Below are 20,624 nucleotides of genomic sequence, written 5' to 3' on the forward strand. Positions count from 1 at the left end.
GTGCTCTTTCTTGCCTTTGCATTTTGAAATATCTTGCTGTCACTGCTGCTGCTTGGCATGTTTTCTATTCTTCTTTGCCTGGAGAACTCCTCATTTATTTTCAAAATATACTCTCCTTTCAGTACTATTATAGTTCCATGAATTTACCTCTGTTATAGCATTTCTTATATGGATCATCATTACTCATTCAGGCTCTTTCTCTCTTTTTTCCCCCAGGACCTTGTCTACTATATTGTGAGGACCTAGAATGCATTAAGTGTACCTTACTGCTCTTCCTTAGTGTCTAGCAAATTTGGTATAAGTTTGGCTAAACGGAATAATATCAAGTGATTTTTCACTCAGAAAACTAAAGGATTTAGACTTTAAAAAAATCCATGACCTAGGTTCTAGGTTGGTAGACATTTACATAATTTAAGCATTCTATTTTAACACAATGAGGACTGCTAAAACTGTCTTTTTATCTCATAGAAAGAGCCCACTCAAATTACAAATTGGTGCAGCAACTGTGGAAAACACAGTGGAAGTTCCTTAAAAAGTTAAAAATAAGACTACCCTACAATCCAGGAATTTTACTACTGGGCATTTACCCCCAAAATGCAAAAACACTAATTCAAAGGGATACATGAAGCCCTATGTTTATAGCAGCATTATTTACAATAGCCAAACTATGGAAGCAGCCCAGGTGCCCATCTATAGATGAAAGGATAAAGAAGATGTGGTATACATATACGAAATGAAATCTTGCTATTTGCAACAACATGGATGAAGCTAGAGAGTATAATGCTAAGTGAAATGTCAGAGAAATACAGATACCCTATGCTTTCATCCACTGGTAGAATTTAAGAAAGAAAATAAAGGGAAAAAGGAAAAAAAAAAGAGAGAAACCAAGAAACAAACTCTTAACTATTGAAAACAAACTGATGGTTACCAGAGGGGAAGTTGGTGGGAGGATGGGTGAAATAGGTGATGAGGATTAAGGAGTGCACTTGTGATGAGCACTGGGTGATGTAGGGAAGTGCTGAATCACTATAATGTACACCTGAAACTAATATAACACTGCATGCTAACTAACTGGAATTAAAATTTAAAAATAGATTACACACACACAAACACACACAAATAAATAAAAAGTAAAATAAAATTTTAAAAGGCCACCCAAAGCTCTCAGTTTCTCATTTAGGTGCCACTACCTGCCTCGACAGCTAGACTTTTAAAGACCTAGTTTCTCTCGGCATCATCAACATCAATATGTGGGCAAGCTTTAGAGAGAAAACTTTTACCATTTGGTTAACTCAACTATTCCTAACTCCTATGTTTGCTTAATAGCTGTCTTTAACTCCCAAACTCTCATCTTCCTTATCTTGAAGGAAACTCTCCTCAGGGCTACTTAAGAAACATGCTGTAGACTAAAATTCAGGGAGAGAATATGTTCTGAAATCAGAGATGTGGTGGAGAAAAGGGATTTTGGCATTCTTATAGAATCATTATATAGAAAGGATCCTTGAAGGTCTTCCACTGCAGCCTCCCTCCCCAGTGGAGGACTATCTTCCCCAGGATCCCTGATGATTCACCAAATTCCCGGTCATTCTATGGTTGAGCTTCTCTTTTCATTGGGAAACTTGTCCTTGTTTTAAATTTAGATCTGAAAATTTCAATCTGAATGTTGCACTAGTTCTCTCTGATGCAACCTAGCCCAAGTCTATAGCACCACTACCACCCCCTCCCCCCCAAAAAAGCTTTCCATTTTGCAGCTTTCCATTTTGCATGGCTTCCACCTGCCTCTTCTCTGCCATGGTTCCCAGGCCCTTCATATTCCTGGTCCTGTTCCTCTGGATTCTTTCTAGTCTTATGCTCAGTTTTCAATGTAACATTTTCAGGTTCCTCATGTCACAAATAACCATCCCAGGCAGTGAAACCCTTGGCCTCCTTACTTGTCTCTCACTTGGTAGTGGCTCCATTGCCCACACACATCTTCAATTCCAGCTTTCAAGTGATCCATCAGCTGCCAAACCAAATACAGGAAAATGACTGCTGGTGAAACGTTAACTCTAAAAGACACACAAGGAAAGCTAACACATTTTGGAAAACAAGGAAGTTTTAATTTCCTGGAACATGCACTCTTTTCTATCACTCTGTGTGTGTAAGTGAAATTTATAATGCCTTTCATAGTAATTCGAGTTAGTTTCATGATTCACACTCTGTTGATAAGCTTCTTAATAATGCACATAACTCTCAGTGAAAACAGGGTATCTGCCATTTGTTTTGAATAATATTTTTCTAGAATGATTTAGAAAATGTCTCATTACTGAAATTACTCGAATATAATAGCTAATTATTACTTTTAATTTCACTGCAAAAGAAAAACATGGCCAGTATCCAATTTATAGAGTTTCTGAAAATATAATTCTACAGATATCCTATAATAATAACAACATTTACCTATTTGCTTCATTATTTCTCATTATTTTGCCTCAATGTTATATTTCACCATCTAAGCCAATTATACTACACTTGGCTTCACCCAAATTATTTATAGGAATTTCAGGAAAAAGCATAATCTCTTCAAAATTTATGAATTAGTCTTCATAATTTATTTATTTTTTTAAAGATTTATTTATTTATTCATGAGAGACACAGAGAGAGACAGAGACAGAGACATAGACAGAGGGAGAAGCTGGCTCCTCACAGGGAGCCCAATATGGGACTTCATCCTGGATCCCAAGATATGTTGCTCTGAGCCGAAGGCAGACGTTCGACCAACCGCTGAGCCACCCAAGCATCCCAGTCTTCATAATTTAAACTTGTAATCATTGAATTTATGCTGACTTCTAATTTTTTGCAAAATAGATCAAAATACTAAATTAATTCTGAAATACCTAATTGTACTTTCTAACAATAGTTACAGCTTTATCTGAGAAAAAAATAAATAAGAAAACAATGAAGTATCTGAGTTCCATTGTCTTATGTATATTATTTAATTTCTAAAAATAAAGAACAGAGGATATAAAGATAGAAGCAAAAATCTTCAATCAGGTTAAAGCAGTTCTTATTTGAAAACTCATTCCCTACTCCCATCTGTTGAATATTTCTAAATGGCCTTGAAAATTTTTGGTTTGGTTTTGGATGACTTTGGTCATATAATTCAGGGCTGATTTTGAAAGACTTCATCAGTTTCTCCAACATTAGAATCATGAATTTACAGTGATAAACCTAAAAATTATCTGGGTCAATCATACATCCCCTCCCAGCCTTAATCTCCTGTACAGCAGCTATACCAAGTGTCCCCAGTCATTGTTTGTACATATCCATTTCATCTTTGGATGTGCCATAGGAAAAACAATTGCCATAATGCTCTTCATTAACTGAGCTGAAAGCATTCTTTCCCTCTGTCTTCTGGGTATTCTCTCTCATTTTTATTCCCTGGAGCCATACAAAATGGCATCTCTCTAATATTGTGCTGAACTTGAAAGCAGCCTGAAACCATGCTCAACTTCATTTTCATCTTTGTCAGTTGAATGTTATCACTGAAAACTGCTCTAGGTTATATCTGCAAGTAGTAGAAGTTTTTACCCCTTCCTAATGAAAAGTTCAGAAAGAGCAGAGGATCTCGTGTTCTTTTGGAGCAATGATTTGAAAAGCAAATAGGGCAATTCAGAGCGTTAGTCACTCTGCATCTTTTGAGGTGTCATCTAGGCAAAGCTAGTCTCTGGGTATTATTAACACTAATCTAGATGTTGCTCTGAAGGTATTTAGCAGATATGACTAAAGTCCATAATCGGTTGTCTTGAAGTGAGGGAGATTATCCTAGATAATCTGGGTGGGCCCAATTTGATCAGTTTAAAGGCCTGAAGAGTAGAACTGATGCCTCCTTAATGAAGAAGAAAATGCTAGTCAAGCACAGTAGCTGTGGCTCATGCTTGAGAGTTCTGGTCTATCCTTCCTAAAGGGCTGCCGTATAGATTCTGGACTTGCCTAATCAGCCCCTACAGTAGGTAAGACAATTCTTTACAACAAAATTCTTAATATATATCTTGTTCCAGTTCTGCTTTCCTGTTGAGCCCGACAGAAACACTGGCAGCTTGGACCAAAAGACAAGAAGAAAAGATAAAATGTAAGCGGGAGGTAGGGAGGTGCGTGTGTGTGTGTGTGTGTGTGTGTGTGTGTGTGTGGTGAATCCAAAGTTCTGTAGGCAAGGAATAGGCTGATTAAAGGAATGAGCTGAAAACACAGGCTATCTTTCATGAAAAAGGAAGGATGACTCAGAGGGTGGAGTTGAGAACCCAGAGGGTGGAACCCAGATTGGAGTTCCAATCTGGTGGAACAGTCTGTTCCCAGGCCTTGAAACCAAATAGTTTTTCCAGGTATACTTGGAAATGATTTTTTTCCCCTTCTATTTCCCTCTTTTTTGAAAGGGAATATCTATAGCCATTATCCTATGACTACCCTACCAGTGTATTTTGGGAGCAGATAATTTTTTTCTTGAATTCCACAGGTTCAGCATTAGAAAGGAGCTGTGCTTCAGGATGGATAATATCAGAGGTTCAATCATCCCTGATTTAGATGATTGAGATGATGAGATTTGGGACTTTTGAGCTGATAAAATTGTGATGGGATTTTGGTCTTTGAATTGACACTGTAATGGATTGAGACTTTAGGAATGTCAGGATAGAGTTAATGTATTTTGCATGTGGAATAGATATGGATCTTTGAGGGGCAGAGATCAGACTGTAATAGACAAAATAATGGTTCTCAAAGATGTCCACATTCTAATCCCCAGAACCTGTGAATATGTTGGTTTATATGCAGAGGAAAATTAAGATAGTAGTTGGACTTAGGGTTGATAACATTAAGATAGAGAGAATATCTTAAATTAGCCACATGGGGCTAATATAATCATAAAGGTCTTTGATATGGAAGAAGAGGAAAGAAAAGTCAGTATCAGAGTGATGTAGCCTGAGAAAGACCTGAGTGGCCATTGCTAGCTTTGAAGATGGGAGAGGTCCACAAGCCAAGTAATTCAAGAGGCTTCTAGAAGCTGGAAAAGGAAGGAAAGCAGAGTCTTCCCTAAAAACTCCAGAAAGACATGCAGTCCAGTAATATCTTGATTTTAGTCCAGTGAGACTCATTTTGAACTTATGACTTCCAGAACTATAAGATAATAACTTTCTGGGTTTTTTTTTTTTTTAACTTTGTGTTTTTTTAAGCCACTAAATTTGCGGTAATTTCCTACGGTAGCAATCAGAAGCTAGTACAGTCACTCTTGATGTAGCTGGTGAGGAAAGAGGCTACCTTTAATGCCATGTACACAACATCTCATCAAAGCTCTAGATTATTCCTATCAATGATAAATAGAGAACATCATATTAACTTATTAATTATGACAGAGATAACTTACACGAATATGAAGTTCTTCGTTGATGGATTCTTTTTTATTTGTCTTTTTAACATCCAGGTACCTGACTAGGGGGCCAATTGTAATTCCCTAGACCACAAATGAGAAGATAAAGAGTTTTGTTGTAGTGATGATTGTCATTATATAGAGAGCAACTCTATTAGCAAAACTATTAGACCTTCTGATTTTCATATCTTTGTTTTGTACTAGCTTCTACTGGATAAATGCTCTAGTGTTTACTTTAGTTCTTATTTCATTCTTTTAAATTGTATAGTGAAAATGGGCATTGCTTTAAAACAAGAATTTTGTGTCATCCCTTAAAATAAACTCTCATTAGTTTGCTGAGAAGAAATTCCAGCTAGAATAAAAACTTATGCTATCCAGTACTAATTGGAAACGTGTTTTCAGTAAAACACAATAGAGTATCATTCCCCTGCTATCCAGGAATATTTTGATCAATATGTTTTATTGATTAAAAGGCAACATATTTTAGAGGTTAAAGGATGAACACAAACATGATCTAGAAATATTTGGGAATTCAATTTGAGTATTGCACATATGTTGAAATATTAGATAAAGAATCACTTTTTTGGTACTATGCTAATTTAATACATCACCTTGAAAGAATCTATTTATTTCAAATATGGAAGAAATCTACTAACCTGAATAAATACAGTAAAATATATAACTACTAGAGTAGCAGTGACAAACATTTTCTTCCTAGGAAAAAGAGACAGAGGAAGCAAAAATGCAAGTGAAAAACTTCCAGCTCCTCTGACACCGCTGTAGAAAATTATGCACTGGTCCTTGATGGAGAAGGGGAAAGTCCGGAACTGGTTACTGACATAGAAGAGAGCAAAGACGCCTAGAAAGGGAGAAATATATATTAGAGCAGAGAGTCATAAATGAGTGGATACACAGTGATAGTGAACCCAAGTTGTGTGCATGTGCCCACAGAACAATGCAATCTAATTTCATCACACCCACTATTGTCCATCCTAAACAGAACATCTTATAAAACTTCACTTCTTCAGTGGTTGTGAATAGTAGTGCTTCAGGTTGTTAGCTTCCTAGCTTGTGTGTGTGTGTGTGTGTGTGTGTAATAAAAGTAATAAAGTAGTAAAATCTTGATATTATTTGATATAAGAAATGGCATATATATTCTAATCGATACTCATAATTTTTGCTCTGCCTTGTAAAACTAGGTAAAGCAAGGGTATTACTTGGGGGATAGAAACGTTTTTGTCATGTTCTCAATGAGTAACCAAAGGAGGTATATAATTTTAAACAGAAGAGGAGTCTCTTAGTGATTGTGGTTTGTGCTGGGTAAGCAAAACTTTTGTGGTTGGTTTGGTTCTTCTTGAGGTTCAATGCAAACAAGAAAGCTGGCAAGGTTTCAAAGTGGAGGGAGGCTCTTACTCCAGTAAGTGGAAGGTGAATGGTGGCAGAGATTGTTTAAAACACAGAGGTGCTTTCTACCACACTGATTTTCCATCCCTGAGAGGCCCACATAACCCAGCTTACCACCAACGCAGTGCTTCCTGGTGGGTAAGGTCCCTTCACTAACGCTTTGACTAAAGAGGAGGTTTTACTGCAGAATAAAGCTCTCAGTAACCACATGTGACTTCTAATCACACAGACTTAACAGCAAGCAATCTTTGATGACAGGCACATGGATAGTGTGAGAGACTGTAACATTTAAAAATTTTCATTTTCTTGGGACACTTGGGTTGCTCAGTGGTTGAGCATCTGCCTTTGGGTCAGGTCATGATCCCAGGGTCCTGGGATTGAGTCCCACATTGGGCTCCCTGTGGGGAGCCTGCTTTTTCTTCTGCCTATGTCTCTGCTTCTCTGTGACTCTCATGAATAAATAAAATATTTAAAAAAATTTTTTTTTCATTTTCTTTTGTTCGTTCTGGCTCCTCCACCTACTGTCATGTGATCTTGACTAAGGTTCTAATCTTTGTGCTCAGTCTCTCTGAAGGAGGTATTGATAGTATTTACCTCAGAAGGTAGATGGAACATTTACATAAATTTAATATCTATATCTAACAGAAAGCAGGGAAATGACATTATAAGGCTTCATGAGTGTGAACTACTACTAGCCACAATGAGTCAGACTCGGGATGAAAAGAAGCTGGGAGAGAGAATTGGAGCCTGACAGCTGGCTCTGTCCCTCACTGTGACATGACCTAGTCAGTCATTCTCTTAGTGACTCTCTCATCAGCTAGAATATGAAGGACTTGGAATGGATTGTCACCAAGGGCCAACAATGTTGAGATAGCCACAATATTAATACTCTTTTAGATCGTTTATATTCCTGTTGGCTGGACTGAAGCTCAGTAATGTTACTTCTCTCAACATTAGAGAGTACTGGAACTGAAGGGAACCTAAGAAATTTGTTCACACCTCCCATTTTGTGGTTGAAGAAGAAGATTTTGAGTATAGCTAGTTAGTAGCAGTGCCAAGATTTGCTTTGAAATGATAAATCTATATAATTAAAGAGCGCAGTTTCCTTCATTCTTTTCTCCCCAGGAAACCTAACAGGGACATATATTCAGACTTAGTTTTATAAATATTTTAATATTTTTTGCATTCTTGTTATTCTTTCCTAGATTCTAAAACCCACCCTAAATAATTTAGAATTGATATGTTCAAGGTAAGTTCTCTGTCGTTCCTCCAATTTCTCTTTAATTGTAATTGGTTTGAAAATATGGAGCAAAGTCAATTCAGCAAATGCTTTAAACCCTGGTCAAAATCATTTTAAAATAAAACTGCTTCTAATGAAAAGGCACCACATACAATGTAGTTCAGTACTTAATGTTCTCGCTGGCCTTGGAAACATAAATGTACAAGATAAATAAGCAGCCATTAGTCAAGACACCTTTTTTTCTTTTTAAATTAGGCATATTTTATGGGGATGATGTCAGTTACATGGTAGAGTTGCTTTTACTAATTAATGACAAGCACTTTTTAAAAATAAAGATTTACTTTCTGGTCCTTGGTTGTTTCAACATCAAACTCAACCCTCAACTAAAACCACCTGTGTGTCTTAAGGGAATGTTTTCTAACAGTACCTGCCTTACACAGAATACACTTGGTGAGATCTCACTTTTCCTATAATAAAAGTGTAAATGCTCACAGTGTATAATCTGTATCTGATTTAAGGTGCAAGAGGGTAAAAATTGACAAAGAAGTGAAGAGCAAGGGATAAATTTACTGAGTTATATTTAAATGTGCAGATGTGAAAGTTTGCTCTTCAAATCAAAAAGAAAAACAAATTCCTTGCTCCAGTCTTGCTTCGGTGCACAAGCTTATCAGCCTCTAAGTACTCCGAACTGATTGGGGGAGCACACAGACAACATTCCTAGTCCCTACAAGGTGCCTATCCTTCCCTAACCAGTAAAACCAGTTAGTGTCAGCTCACTGCTTAGGCTATTACATTGCAGAAAGGGATAAGAAAAAAAAAAAAAAAAGGCAGCAAGCAGAAGCCTCATTGGGTCCTGCTGTCTCTTACTAATGGCTCTCCAGATTTGGCAGAAGGCCAGCGTGAAGCAGATGAAGGCCCAGTTCCACTCGTGGTTCTTCCCAATGGTGGACACGCCCATGAAGATGAAGATCAGGGTCTCGCTGACGCTGCTCAGCATCTTCATGAAGTACTTGATGGTTGTGTAGGATGTCTGGGACACATTTTCCTCTACATACTTTTTCATTGTTACTGCACAGGCCGTGATCCTGCAGAAGGAACAGGGTCTCAGAAGTCCCAAGACTTTGCCCCTCCGTGAAAACCTTCCTTCTGGCAATGCCACAGATACACACATCCTGTTTTTATTCAGAGAGAATGTCTTCTCCCCTTTCTTTTTCCCCACAGATTTTCTTTCTTTCTCTTTTCCCTCTCCCAGAGGTTTGCTCAGATTGAGTGTGTTGGGGAAGGTGGGCATGACACAGCTTTTTCACAAGAAAATGGTATCAACCAGGTACCAACCCAAAGCAGAACTGTTTCTGGAAAGACTAATCCAGTGAGGCTCTCATTTCTTCCACCTGAGCAATATTTCTTAAAAAAATTAATGAGAAATTTTTCATTTAAAATGTTTTTGTTCTAGGGGCACCTGGGTGGCTCAGTGGTTAAGTGTCTGCCTTTGGCTCATGTTGTGGTCCCGGGATCCTGGGATGGAGTCCCGCATCAGGCTCTCGATGGGGAGCCTGCTTCTCCCTCTGCCCATGAATAGATAAATAAAATATTTTTTAAAAATAAAATAAAATATTTTTGTTCTAGAATCACTAGCAAGTCTGGTGAGAGGGGAGAGTGTGAGGGTGGCAGTTGGGACAGGGGAAGAGAAAAAATTTTGGCTTGTCTAAGTAATTTTGATTACTTTTAAGGTAGGACAATAATGAGTTTTTAGATTTTATACTATTATATTTAATTAAAATAGATATTTATATACAATAAAATTAAATATTTCTGCCTAAGTAGCTGGGTGTGAGGATAATGCCATAGAAAAAACAACATGACCAGACACAGCAAACCAAGTTAAGAAGTCTCATTCCAAGATCTATGGAAGGATAAACATTTACAAATATTGTCATTAGGAAAAAAAAAATGGGGGCTTCTGGTCTTATCCCATCTACCTAGTTCCATTCCACACTGATAAGTCCTGGAGCTGTGTTGTGATTTAAGGGAAATAGGAGAAGGCTGAGCTCAGGAATGGCATGTTGTCCTTTACCTTTAAAATAGTGAATTTTTCAAGGAAAAAAAAACCTATTGAAATGAGACTTTAACCTTGAACTTCTAGTTGTTCTCTGCATCAGCTCTTCTGAGCCTTTTAAATTGACCTTGTAATTGCTCTGGCCATTCAGGCGAAGAGCAAATACAAACACTGGGGAAAACATTCCTTTGGCAAAAGGACCCGAATCGGATTCTACAAAAGTTAAAAAAACCCAAATCCAGCAACACCTTTGTGGGTTAGTGTCAGAAGTTCTGCCTTTTGCAGATGCTAGTCCACACGGTGTGGTCCTGCATTCCCTCATTGCTGTGAGAGTAGCTCCTTGGTTTGTACTCACGCCAGGATGCCAGAGAGGTAAAGAGTCTCGGCAGCTAAGTAAGACAGGTAGCTGAACATGAAGACGATGAGTGGTTCGATGGCAGAAATATTCTGAGTGAAACGGGTGATAAACGCAGAAATGAACCCAAAGATGACGCCGAAAAATACTCCCCCAACCCCTACAATAATGAATCGAGCACATCCAGCCAAAATGTCCACAGGTTCTATGTCTTCAAATTTATGCATCTTTGTGAAGGCAATTAATATATTGTATAAGACCTAGACAAAAAGAAAATGAGAGAAAAGAAACATGAATTAGAATTGAGAAATATTTAACACAGACATTCTTAACTTGTGTCTAGTTGAAGAATGCACAACAGTGACTTGCATAAATATTAGCATAAAATGGTGACCATGAGTATTAGCATGGCTAATACCTAACTTTTAAATGTATTCCAAATTATGTAATTTTATTCATTTACCTTGGGTAAGAGTCTAACACTTTCAATCACTGAGCACCCACTCTGTGCCACTCTCTTTGCGAAGCTTCTGTGTCGGTTATCAACTTACTTCCTCCCAGCTCCTAATGCACCTTGCAATATGGGCCCTATAATAAACAATGCAATTCCTTCAGCAGGATTTTTCCCTTCAATGGAGCAGAAAGTTACAGCTCTGTCAGCAGAGGGCGCTGGAAAGACAGTGTGGGAGAAAGGGGCTTTCTGGCAACTTCCAGTGGGAGGGGCAAGGGTCAGTCAGGTGATGGGGAGGACTTCCGTTAGGTCCTGCCAGGGCCCTAGGGCTTGGAGGAGGTTCCTCCATAACCCTACAGCTTCAGCTGGAGATAACCTGTCCCTGGACCTCTTGACATGAAGAAAAGAAGCCCAGGCAAAGCCCTCATGCAGGACAACTGTCATCCGGGGTCCCTCTGAGCAGCCCTCTTGTGTAAACCCTCTCCTGTGCCGTGTCCACGCAGCCTGCTCCTCTGAAGGCTCTGTGCCCGTCCCCAGCCCAGGCTCCCACTCCACACCCGGTGCCGGCCGCTCCTGATGCCTGCTCCCTGCCTGCCCTCTGGAGGGTGGCCTGTTGCACACCTAGCAGCTCCATACCAGCTCCTCTAGCTAAACCAGGCAGCTCCTCTGCTGCCTCGTGGTCCATCCACACCTCCAGCGAGGTCTGAACCCCTTCCAAGTTTGTCCTCTGAGGGGAGCAGTGTCCCTCAGCCTTAGGGTTCCAGGAAGAGTTCTCATACCTTGTAGCTAGGCCTTTGTTACAGTCAATCATTTTGATGTTAAAATTTCCACTTGACCTACTGTGTGCTTTCTCTCTCCTGCTACTTTTTGCATGCTTGTCATCTCATTAAATCCCCCAAACCACTTGAGCCTCCCTGACGCACACTTCAATTTTCCTGCTATTTCTCTGTTCATGTCAACATGTATAAGAAATCATAGTGGGGGCATCTGGGTGGCTCAGTTAGTTAAGCCTCTGACTCTTGATTTTGGCTCCAGTCATGATCTCAGTGTGGTAGGATCAAGTCCCAAGTTGGGCTCTGCATTCAGCATGGAGTGTGCTTGTCCTTCTCCCTCTGCTCTGCCCCACCCCGCTTCTGCTTTCTCTCTTCCTCTCTCTCTCTCTCAAATAAATAAATAAAATCTTAAAAAAAAAAGAAATTCCAGTGATCTAGGGATCACTACTTCATGTACTTGACAACCCAGAACTTAGACTGAGCTCCTGAAAACTGGCAGCAGCCACACAGTTAATGAGACACACAAAACAGGTAAAGTAAGATCTCTGCAGAAAATGAAGACCTTTGAGGCTGTCCAGCCCTGAAGAGTCCTGATGAACCACAGCACATATCCATTGGCCTTTGTTTGCTATATCTGGAAAAATGGAGGGAGAATATCAAGAGCAGGAGCAGAAGCTAAAACTCAAGGGAAGAGAGTCAATTATCTGCTGTGTGTGGGACCACAGGAGTGGACTGAGCCTCCAGAATAGTCAGGTCTATATCCCATTCATTTCCCCGATTTGCATTCTGCTCTTGCCTTACCCCTGGAACAATCCTATGCTTTGTGACCTGCAGGACTTGCCCAGGCCCAAACCTCTTGCATGACTCTGATTTCTCTATCCCCAATTTATCTACCCTTGCTGAGACATTCAGTGTCACCTGTGTGCCTCAGCGTGCCCTGACAGTGTTTGGAGACCGGCCTTGGCTTCGCCCACAGGGCTGACCAGAACTGCTTTGTGTACATGCTGACCCCTTGGCCATGGTCTTTGATCTTCCCCAGCTCTTTTCCCAGTCCTGGCCCCTCCAGGTCTGCTCTATGCAGCACCTCTGCTGACGCCCCATGACATCACCTTTATGATAAAAGTTTGTTGTTTTCTGACAGAGATGGCCAGCAAAGGGGCCTAGGCTGGCTTCTCGTTATGTTCACAATCATAAACTATCAAGGTGCATTTCAAGCAAAGTCCCACTTCAACTCATTTGCATTTTTTTTTCTAAGGAGTGCCTCACATTTGTTTGAGTTTGTTCTGCAGTAGCAGAAACAGAACAAGCAGCTGGTCTGTGGCAATGCGTATCTCTGTTCATGGATGCCCAAGAGCGACGATGTCAACTGTGAACACACTTTGCTACCGATTTCTGTGTGGAAATGAAAAATCTTATCCAGGGATTCCTGGGTGGCTCAGTGGTTTAGCGCCACCTTTGGCCCAGGTCGTGGTCTTGGAGACCTGGGATCGAGTCCCATGTCAGGGTCCCTGCGTGGAGCCTGCTTCTCCCTCTGCTTGTGTCTCTGCCTCTCTCTCTCTCTCTCTCTCTGTCTCTCATGAATAAATAAAATCTTAAAACAAAACAAAACCAAAACAAAACAAAGAAATCTTATCCAGCTTTACACAAGGCATATGTCAATTATATCTCAATAAAGCTGGGAGGAGAAAGGAAGAAAAGTAAGGAAATATGGGATTTGCAACATTTTATTTTTTAAAAAAATTCTATTTATTTATTTGAGACAAAGAGAACAAGCAGTGAGAGAGAGAGAGAGAGAGAGAGAGAGAGAAGTAGACTCTCCTCTGAGCAGGAAGCCTGACTTAGGGCTCGATCCCGGGATCTGGGGATCATGAGCGAGCCAAAGGCAGACGTTTAACTGACTGAGTCACCCAGGTGCCCCTGCAACAGGTTTTAAATTGCAGTTGGTATATCTGAAAGCTTTTTCAGCAGAATTATTTAAAAGTTTGTGGAGTGTAGATGGAATTCTTCTTGAGTCCAGTTGTTAACATGTAATTTCTCCTACTTTTATACATAAGTCATTTTTCTGGAGATAGGAGGTAGGGGCTGGGGCAGGAGCCAGTGACACCTGGAGCAGGATGGGTCCTTATGCCCACGTCGTGCCTTTCCCTGGGAGTCTACAAAATGTACCCTTGTACTACATCTCTGAATGATGAATTGGTGTTCGTTTTTCCCAAGAAGAATTTAAATAATTCCTTCTTTCAAGTTTTACATAATTAGCCGGTTACTGCTATAACTATGGGCACTCCAAGAACACCACAGAACATGCTTACACTGCAACCAACACTTAAATACCGTTCTCTGGGTGCTGGCCCCCCTCCCACACAAAGCAGGGTGCACTTAATCCAATCAAGTGGAGAGAACTTCTTTCTTACACTGATATTTCAGATCTTTCTCCCTGCTTCCTTCTCTTGGAAATCCATTCTATTCTTTCTTACACTGGTTTGGATTCCTAGGTGCCAAATAGAGCTGCTCATTGGGAAAATGCTCTACTTTGGCCCTACTTTTCCCTACAGAACATCTGGACTTGAATTTCCTTTCTGAATCACAGACTTGTATACCACCTTCTTTAAGATAGGGTTTTGGGGCTCCTGAGTGGCTCAGTGGGGTAAGCATCCAACTCTTGATTTGGATTCAGGTCATGATCTCAAGGTCATAAGATCCAGCCCCAATTTAGGTGCTGTGTCAGCCTCCACACTGGGTGTGGAGCTTGCTTTAGTTTCTCTCTCTCCTCTGCTCCCTCTGCCTCTCTCCTGCCATTGCACACATGTGCTCTTTCTCTTTCTCTCTCAAAATAAACAAACAGAAGGATATTAGGGTTTTGCTATAAGATATTGCAAGAGTGACGATTTTTCACAGTTAGTCTTCATTTACTAACCTACGAAGAAGAAAAGTTAAACAGAAAAAATTCAATTCAAAAGATAACAATACATGGGGGGAAAAACCCACACAAGTGTTTCTGTTTTTCTGGGAATTTGTTAGTTAAAAGTTGAAAGTCATTTGTTGTTTTGGGGTTTTCCTAATAATGGGTCTTAAAATACGATGCTATCTCTGTGTATGAGGAATTTTCATGCATTCACAGTATACCATTTTACAGCCTCCAATTTTGTTCCATTTAATTTTCCCTCAAAGATCCTTTTGGACCTTTTTTGGACTCTTTTATATTGCCCTGATGTTACGGAAATGACAATGTGTTGTGTGGTTTCCTGTTCCTGCATGGCCCTCGCAGCTGTGAGCACTTACCTTTAAATGGAAATTTCAGTCTCTACACCCTCTAGCCTTGGGAATGATAAGACCTTTAGTAAGGAGAATTTTGAGAAAAAAAATCTTATCCAGTACAAAATGGCTTTTGGTTTTGGAATGTGAGTTGGCAGAGAGGTCAGTCCTCAAAATAGCTCAGTGGTCACCAATCCTCACATAGGATGCTTTATCACTAATGGACTTAGTTGAAGGGGGAGAGAGGACATGAGGAGGGTGTCTAGTGGCCCTTCTGCTCCCAGGTCCCCCGTCCACAGGCATCTCTCCTCCCCAGTGCGGCTTTGTCACATTGCCCTCCATATAAGCCTAGAGTGGCTGTAACAAAATACCCCAAACTTGGATGGCTTACGTCAACAGAAATTTATTCTCTCTCACTGTCCTGGCAACTAGAAGTCTGCAATCAAAGCGTTGTCAGTGCCTTTTGAAGGCTCTAGGAGAGGACACTTCTCTGCTTCTTCTTGGTTTCTAGTGGTTGTTGGCAAGCCTTGGTGTTCCTTGACTTGCGGATACACCACTGTTGTCTACATATGGCCTTCCCTGTGTGTCCCCTTCTCCGTGTCTTGACATTGCCTTCTTACAAGGACACTAGTCATGGACTAGGACCCATCTCAATCCAATGTGAACTCCTCTTAACTACCTGCAAAGAACAATTTCCAAATGAGATCTCATCCTAAGGTTCTAGGTCAACATGAGTTTTGGGGGAACACTCTACAATCCAGTACAGCTTCTATAACTCAAATGACCTTACAATGAATAAATAGACTTGTATTATAGACTGATTTTTGTTCTACCTCCCTCAGGCCACAATTTCATTTTTCATAAAGCCCTAATCTGTGACCTGTCCTCAGATTGGATCCATTTTATTTCTTTAGAGACCCTAGGACACATGTTTTCAGTGTCTGGGTTAGTTCCCGCTTTTTAACGTGATTAGTAGCCAGTAACCAATAAGCTTGGTTAGATAAGGGGATATGGACAGAAGATTATCAACAGGTTCATTTCCCCCCCAAAGAGATGTTTCTAGTGCATCTTCTGGGAGAAGAAGCTGAAGAAGATAAATAAGAAGAAGCAAAAAGAGGCGCCTGGGGGGCTCAGTAGGTTAAGCAGCCAACTCTTGATTTCAACTCAGGTCATGATCTCAGGGTCCTGGGATTGAGCCCCACATGGGACTTCCCACTCTGTGGGGAATCTGTTCTCCCTCTCCCTCTGCACCAGTCCCCACTCATGCTTGCTCTCTCTCTCTAATGAATACATTTTTTTAAAAACTTCTAAAAAATAAATATTAAAAAAGAAAAAGAAGCAAAAAGCTTGGTGCGAATTGGCTCAAGCAAGGACATGCATACTCACAGACCCACCAGGAGCACTGTACGTTTGTGCAATTAGGAAAGGGATTGCCTTCAAAAGAGAGGGGGAAAGACTTACTGAAATTTCACACCAGATTTGATTAAGAATACACATGCTGATCCACAGAAATTTTAGAAAATATAGAAGTACAAAGGAGAATCCCCACAATTGTCTCCTAGTCCCTCCCAGAGAAAGCCACTCCGAATATTATAGATAGTATATATGTAAACGTATATGTATGTACATTTATAAATACATATGTAAATTTGTAAATATTATTTAAATATATATATAATATATATCCTTTCTAATTCTGCTTGTCTGTTTGCCTATCTATCATCTATCTATCCATCCATCATCCCTCTATCATCTATCTATCTGCATGGCAACTATCATCTACCCCTCCATCTGTGGCAGTCAGGCCCCCTCGGGTCTCTGACTGCAGAGAATCAATCTGAGCAGGCAGCTGCTGCACCTGGATTCCCATCACTGTCCTCAGCCAAGCACCTGGTGTGGCAGGGCACGAAGGCAGGCTCCATCTTGGAAGGTGCAGGATTCCTCTGATGGGTGTTCTTAGCCTGAAGACTCCTGCTTGGCTTGATAAACTCTCAGAAATGTGGTCAGCCAGTCCCATCCATCCTGTCAGCTCCCTCTCCCTCACCTGCGGTCACTCTGCTTGGTGGTCTGAAGCTCCCCACTTCTCCGAGCTCCCTCCCCATCTTGTCTCACAGGGGTTTCCCCTGATACATTGTGCATCTCACTGCCCTTTGAATGTCTGGTACGTTGGCTGACCTGGACAATATCTATCAATCTGTCCATTGGGTACCAAGCATATTTTATAAAACTGTTATAATATTGGTCTCTTCTATTTAAGCAAAGTAAGGCCAGGTTCTGAGAAAAATCTTGGCTGAGGGGTCTTATCCCAACTCAGTGAGTTTATTTAGTCCCATGCCCGACATTGAACGTCCTAGAAGCCCTGCAGAATCTTTACAGATGTGCTCATATTCCAAGGAGTGAAGCCAAGATAAGGAGCCAGACATTCCACAAGGCCCCCAAAGGCAGGTTCTGACTGAGTGTTAGTGGGACCTGGGAGCTTATTTGACTATCAAATCCAGAGGAAACACAGGGAATATAAGTAAGACTCAAAGATTTGCATGTTGTTGCCACAAACGAAAACTCCTCTGCATCGCTCTCTGTGTTATAAGTAACTACCCAGTCTGTTCCAAGGGCCTGGGAAAGTCAGCTGGGCCAGCACTGTCTCTGGACACCAGTAAGCCCTGCCAAAAAGATGCCATGGTAGTTTGAGAAGCTAAAGTAGCACATATAATTTAAGAAGACTACAGTTACAGACACAATCCATATGACTACATGAAAAACAATTCTTATCTTTCAAATTACATGGCTCTGGATGTCATTACAGTTGTAAAAGGTTTTCTTTGGATTCATTTCAATCACAATCATGTGCATATTTTTCACATATTGGAGGGGAAATCTCAGCCAATACTAAATCTCAAACATGTCCCTGGCTTTCATGGAAACAAGATTAGATTTACCGTCTTCAGTCAGGGCGGAAGTGCAATATTGTGATATAATAAGATGTATATATATATTGTCTTTGTCCCCAGTACCTTGCACAGAGTTCCTAAAAACCTTGCCATTTCCTGAGAGGAACGTCCTTTGTTATTTGTAATGGACAATTTTCAACCACAGCTGAGTTTATGCTAATGAGATAATTCTTGCCTAGGTCCCAGAGAGCTTCTGGAGGTAGGCTGTTGCCAAAAGAAACAACCAAGTGATTAGAGGGTTGCAACTTTCATCCCTACCTTATGACCTGCAGGGAGAGAAGAGGGGATAGAGATTGAGTTCGATAACCAACAGCCAATGATTTAATCAATCATGCCTATGAAATGGAACCTCCAAAAAAACTCTAAACTATCAGGGTCAGAAAGCATCCAGGTTGGTACCAGGAGGGTGGCATGCCTGGAGAGCACATGGAAGCTCTGCACCCTTTCTCTCATACCTTGCCCTGTGCCTCTCTTTCATTTGGCTCCTCCTGAATTGCATCCATTATAATTAACTAGTAACCAAAAGTAAACTGCTTTCCTGAGTTCTGTGAGCTATTCTAGCAAGTTATCAAACCTGAGGGGATGGGACCCCCAATTTTACAGCCAGTCAGTCAGAAGTATGAGTGGCCCAGACTTGCAACTGATGTCTGAAGTGAGGGCAGTCTAATGGGACTGAGCCCTTAATCTATGGGGTCCGTGTAAATTCAGAATTAGTGTCAGAATTGAATTAAATTGTAGAACACCAAGTTGGGGTCTGGAGAGTTGGAGAATTGGCTGATATAGGGAAACACACCCACACGTTTGTTGTCACAAATGGTGTTGTGAAGCAAAACAGTTCATAGAATGTGGCTCAGGAAATGGTACTTGTATGTGATCCTTAAGAACTTCATGAAACCTCCCAATATCATAACAGAAACTACTGCAAAAGTTTGCAAGACCCTTTCAATACACAAAATAATGGCTAAAGACACCAGCCCACTGACCAAGGCTTAGAAGAGGTGGAGGGTTGATTTTAAATGTGCTGATATTTTTTTCTTTGTCAAATTTATTGATAATTAACATCTGATAAGTTGCATCTAAAAATGAATGAATTCTGACCATTGTATATATCTATAAAATCACTGTCATGTTCAAAATCCAGACAATCCATGAACCCAGAAAGACTCCTTATTATTCTTTTAAAGCCCATCCCTCCCTCTAACCATGGCCCCTGGAAACCACTGACCTGTTATTACCACTGTAGATTAATTTGTTTTTTGTTTATTGGGGGGGGGGTGGCAGATGGGTGGGAAGGGCAAAGGGGAAGGGAGAGAGAAACTTAAGCAGGTTCTACACCCAGTGCAGAGCCTGATGGGTCTCCATCTCATGACCCTGAGATCATAACCTGAGCCAAAATCGAGTCAGACACTTAATAGACTGAGTCACCTAGGCATCCCTAGATTAATTTGTGTTTGATATAAATCGAATAATAAAGTATGGACTCTTGTGTGTTCGGGTTCTTTAACTCAGCATAATGTTCTGGGGAGTTACCCATGTTGTACCAGTATCAGTGGCTCGTTCCTTTTTAATACCAAGAAATATTCCATTATATGGTCACGACACATTTTGTTCATCCATTCACCTGTTGAAGGACAGGTGTTCCCTGCTTCCCCCACCAGGGCTCTACTATCAGAATATTGCTACTGTGAACACTTACATACAAGTCTTTTGTGTAGGCCTATGTTTTCATTTCTCTTGGATATATACCTGGGAGTGGAATGACTAGGTAGTATGGTACAGACAAGTCACAATTTTAAGAAACTGCTGTCTTAGTGCACATGGGATGCTATTTTCCTAAATGTCATAGACTGGGTGGCTTATAAACAACAGAAATTTATTTCTCATAGTTCTAGAGGTTGGTGAGTCCAAGATCAAGGTCCTGGTGTCTGGTAAGAGCCCACTTCCTGGTACTTACATAGCTCTTTCCTCACTGTGTCCTCACGTGGTAGAAAGGGCAAGTAAGCTCTCTGGGGTCTCTTTTACAAGGGCACAAACTCCATTCATGAAGACTCTACTATCATGATCTTATCACTTTCCAAAGGCCCCATCTCCTAATACTATAAAATTGGGAATTAGGTTTCAACATATGAATTTGGGGGGGTCATGAACATTTAGCCTATAGCCACTGCCAAACTGTCTTTCAGTCACTGGATAATTTCCATTTCCAGCAGAAATTTATGAGATTTGCAGTTGTTCTATATCCCTGTCGACACTTTATACTGTCAGTCTTTTTAACTCTAACCACTCTAATGGCTGTGTAGTGATATTTCATTGTGATTTTAATTTTCACTTTCCTAATTCCAAAAGATGTTGAACAAATTTTCATGTGCTTATTGGCCACTTGTATGTCATGTTTTATGATATATCTTTTCAAATCTTTTACTCATTTTTGAGTTATTTATATTCTTATTATTGAGTTACAAAATTCTTTATCCTGGGTGTAAGTCTTTTCTGAAATATAGGAGTAGCAAGCATTTTCTCCCATCCAGTGGTTTATATTTTTCTTTATTTGTGTATTTCAAAGAGCAACATTTTTTCTTTTGATAAAATCCAGCTTACTACCTTTTTCCTTCTGTTGTTTGTGTTTTTTCTGCCTTTGCCTATGCCAAAGTCATGAAGATTTTTTTCTTTCAGGAGACTTATAAGTCTGACTAAAAATGTGTAAATCTATTTCTGGCCTATTTTTCCTTGATGATGTTGTATGTATT

The 20,624-nt window shown here is 40.3% G+C and overlaps 1 protein-coding gene across 1 annotated transcript in view; it reads right to left on the reverse strand.

Annotated features, from left to right (window-relative positions):
* The window catches only part of SLC9A4 (solute carrier family 9 member A4), a 67,095-nt gene that overhangs the window by 23,596 nt on the left and 22,875 nt on the right, over positions 1 to 20,624 (reverse strand). The window contains exons 3-7 of the mRNA XM_055328759.1: positions 10,454 to 10,713; positions 8,910 to 9,127; positions 6,055 to 6,257; positions 5,396 to 5,482; positions 1,932 to 2,002 (exon numbers count right to left, since the gene is read on the reverse strand). Of these exons, the coding sequence (XP_055184734.1) occupies positions 1,932 to 2,002; positions 5,396 to 5,482; positions 6,055 to 6,257; positions 8,910 to 9,127; positions 10,454 to 10,713 (839 nt within the window). The remainder of the gene's footprint in view (positions 1 to 1,931; positions 2,003 to 5,395; positions 5,483 to 6,054; positions 6,258 to 8,909; positions 9,128 to 10,453; positions 10,714 to 20,624) is intronic.

Source organism: Nyctereutes procyonoides, unplaced genomic scaffold, assembly GCF_905146905.1.
Source record: "Nyctereutes procyonoides isolate TBG_1078 unplaced genomic scaffold, NYPRO_anot_genome, whole genome shotgun sequence".
In the NCBI taxonomy this organism is placed as follows: domain Eukaryota; kingdom Metazoa; phylum Chordata; class Mammalia; order Carnivora; family Canidae; genus Nyctereutes; species Nyctereutes procyonoides.